Source organism: Ostrea edulis, chromosome 5, assembly GCF_947568905.1.
Source record: "Ostrea edulis chromosome 5, xbOstEdul1.1, whole genome shotgun sequence".
Classification (NCBI taxonomy): domain Eukaryota; kingdom Metazoa; phylum Mollusca; class Bivalvia; order Ostreida; family Ostreidae; genus Ostrea; species Ostrea edulis.
In genome coordinates this window covers 89530614-89533438 of record NC_079168.1, presented here as the reverse complement: position 1 = coordinate 89533438, position 2825 = coordinate 89530614, and the positions used below count along the sequence as shown (strand labels likewise).

At 34.2% G+C, this 2825-nt stretch overlaps 1 protein-coding gene across 1 annotated transcript; it reads left to right on the top strand.

Annotated features, from left to right (window-relative positions):
- Window positions 1–877: 877 nt before the first annotated feature.
- Window positions 878–2602, top strand: LOC125652044 (FMRFamide receptor-like). The gene has a single exon (XM_048880941.2). It carries the CDS (start codon window positions 916–918, stop codon window positions 1975–1977), a length of 1062 nt encoding a protein of 353 aa, XP_048736898.1. The 5' UTR covers window positions 878–915; the 3' UTR covers window positions 1978–2602.
- Window positions 2603–2825: the final 223 nt, after the last annotated feature.

Below are 2825 nucleotides of genomic sequence, written 5' to 3'. Positions count from 1 at the left end.
TATCTGTTGATCAAATATATAGTAACCGGGAAACAGTTGAAATATTTAGATCCTGCATCCCGGTTCTGAAATCCATTGGTCGTTGATATGTTACATGGCTATGTGCAACTGCGAGTAAGATAAATTAAATTATTTCGCACGAACAGACACTCAGGATCTTGATTTCCAGTCCGTGACGATAACAATTGTCTTTAATTGATATGTTCAACAATTATATCTAAGAACATTAGGTATATTAAAATATGTAAGAAGAAATGTTTTATTTATTTTTTGTGTGTGAATGGAATTTAAGAACAGTCCTACATACATCATTATTATTCATTTTAAATAGAAATTGGGTTAGTATATCATGTTATGTATTTCATTTTAAGGGCAAAAGTCAGCCTTTAGTTATTTTTGCTTAGATAGTGTGCTGGTTTTGTTGGTATGTTTAGTTTCGAAATGTAATTAAATATATACCCGTATGTAAAGAACGGCCTAACGCTGAGTATGAAACTCATTAGACAGCATTTGACTTAATGGCAGGTTGTATTTGCAAATTGGATCATTAAAACGACCATCAAATGACTAGAAACGATACTTTTAACAACCCTACTACCCCAACGTTTTGTCAGTAGCCTGCCCCTATATAAAAATTGATCATACACAGGAAATGCTCTCACGTATCGAATCAGTTTAGAGACATATAAACACCTTATCCATATATTCTGTGTGTGGGTAGGGTGAATGTTACCACAGTGGACAGTATTATTGGAATAGTTTAGATAAAACAAGTTCTTTGGTTAGTTTTCAGATAAAAATTTAAGAACATAAAAATTCGTGAAAATATATATGTATAACCGTACATAACATTTATTTTCATCTTATTTAGATATGGATTGTGACAATTTCACGTATTCCGAATCCTTTCAAATAATGTCGGAATCGGAGAAATACACTTTGGAAACCTTACATTTTTACCTCTACTCCATCTCTACCCCTATTGTGTGTTGCATCGGTTTCCTGGGAAACATCTTAAACATTGTTGTTTTTACCAAGAAAAAGAAGAGCACTGGCGGAATGGACGATATGGAAAACTGTTCCACGGTTGTTCTTCTTGCTCTGGCGGCGTCCGATATGTTATTCTGTTTGACAGTATTTCCGGTTGTTTTCCAAGATCCTCGAAAAAAGAGTTATCAACATACTGATTTTATGCTGTTCTACAACCTGTATAGTAATACAATAATCAGCGTGTTTATACTGAGCAGCACCCTGTTGACTGTACTTGTGGCGGTGATGAGATTTCTTGCTATCTGTCATCCTTTCAGGGCTAGACGAGTTATCACTGTCAAACGCTCCGTTTTGGCTATTGGTATACTATTTCTTTTTTCTGTGGCTTTCAATTTGCCTTCCTTGTGGCAGCGCAAGACTATTCATTGCATGCACAACTACGTTAAAATAATAAATAACGATTCAGCTGATGACTCGTTTATGTATATTCAAAAAATACTGTGGGCAATTGTCGGGAATTTTATTCCTCTACTAATCTTATTTTTCTGTAACATTCACTTAATACGAGCAATACGAAGCAGCGAGCACCTCCAACAGGCCCACCACTGTTCCGAGCCCACTCGTTCTTCGTCACATCGCCGAATCAATATAGCGATGATCGCAATAATCACATGTTTCTTTATCCTTGTGGCACCTTCTGAGTTTACCAAGTTCATTGCCCTTCTCGGAAACAACAATAGATTTGTCTTTTTCCTCGTGTCCTATGTGACCAATACACTCCAGTGCGTAAACTTTTCGATCAATTTCGTGTTGTATTACATAATTATTGCCCCATTTCGTAAAATTTTGCGTGATATCATGTGCACATTTCCCTCGTCCAGAGGGCGAAAGAAAGGACCACCACAGCTGTTGGTTGAGGTATCCACAAAGGAACGTCATCACTTATTTTTACTTTATAGTCTTAAAGAAATTCGGCACCTAAAGTAAACTCAAATTATCATAACTACCAAATTTTAAAAGATTTCTATTTGTGAAACTAATGTTAATGCCGCGTTTGATTTCATGTATTGATTGAAGAATTGCATGTACCAAAATTAGAATTACATTGTATATACACATGAAATGTGCTTTTAGCTACTTTATTTCATCCTTAGTACTTATTGAAATTCTGTGATATCAATTTTTTCATGGTCGATATCTTGCTTAATTGTTCTCTCTCCAGTCATAATTCAAATAAAACAAATCGTTTTTCTCTAATAATATTAAAAGTAAATAAGTATGGTTCCAAAGTGAATTTAGACATTTTAAAAGTATCCCTTTTCATAAATTTGCAGGGTAACCTTCAAGGCCGAGAAATATTTTGAAATGTAAAAGCCGAGGCGTTAGCTAAAGTTTTTATATTTTAAACATTTCGACACCATTATGATTTCCAATGTGTATTTTCATAAACCTACCACACGGAAGAGGGTAAACTTGTCTTTGTATCGTCATCTTTGCTTACATGTGTATCTCTGTACTTAGACGACCGATTTTTTGTTTATTAATGTCCCTCAGTCATTTATGATGGTTTGTATCATGTACATGTATATGAATTAATTTTATGATAATGAAATAAAATTATTTGGTATGATATTTGTTGTCTTGTTAGTAAAACACGAAGTGTAAAAACAGTAGGTAGGATTGCGGAACAACCATAATATAGAAATTTAGCTGTTTTAAGGCAATACATAACATCTGCATATTCAGTTCGATGACTTGCAGATGATATGGCCCCAATAAATTTTACATTTTCAACCCATATTTTAGTTTTCTTATGGACGTTGTATACAGTTCAA

Coding starts and splice junctions, on each gene's coding strand:
- LOC125652044 (XM_048880941.2), top strand. CDS start 916: ATGTCGGAATCGGAGAAATACACTTTGGAAACCTTACATTTTTACCTC.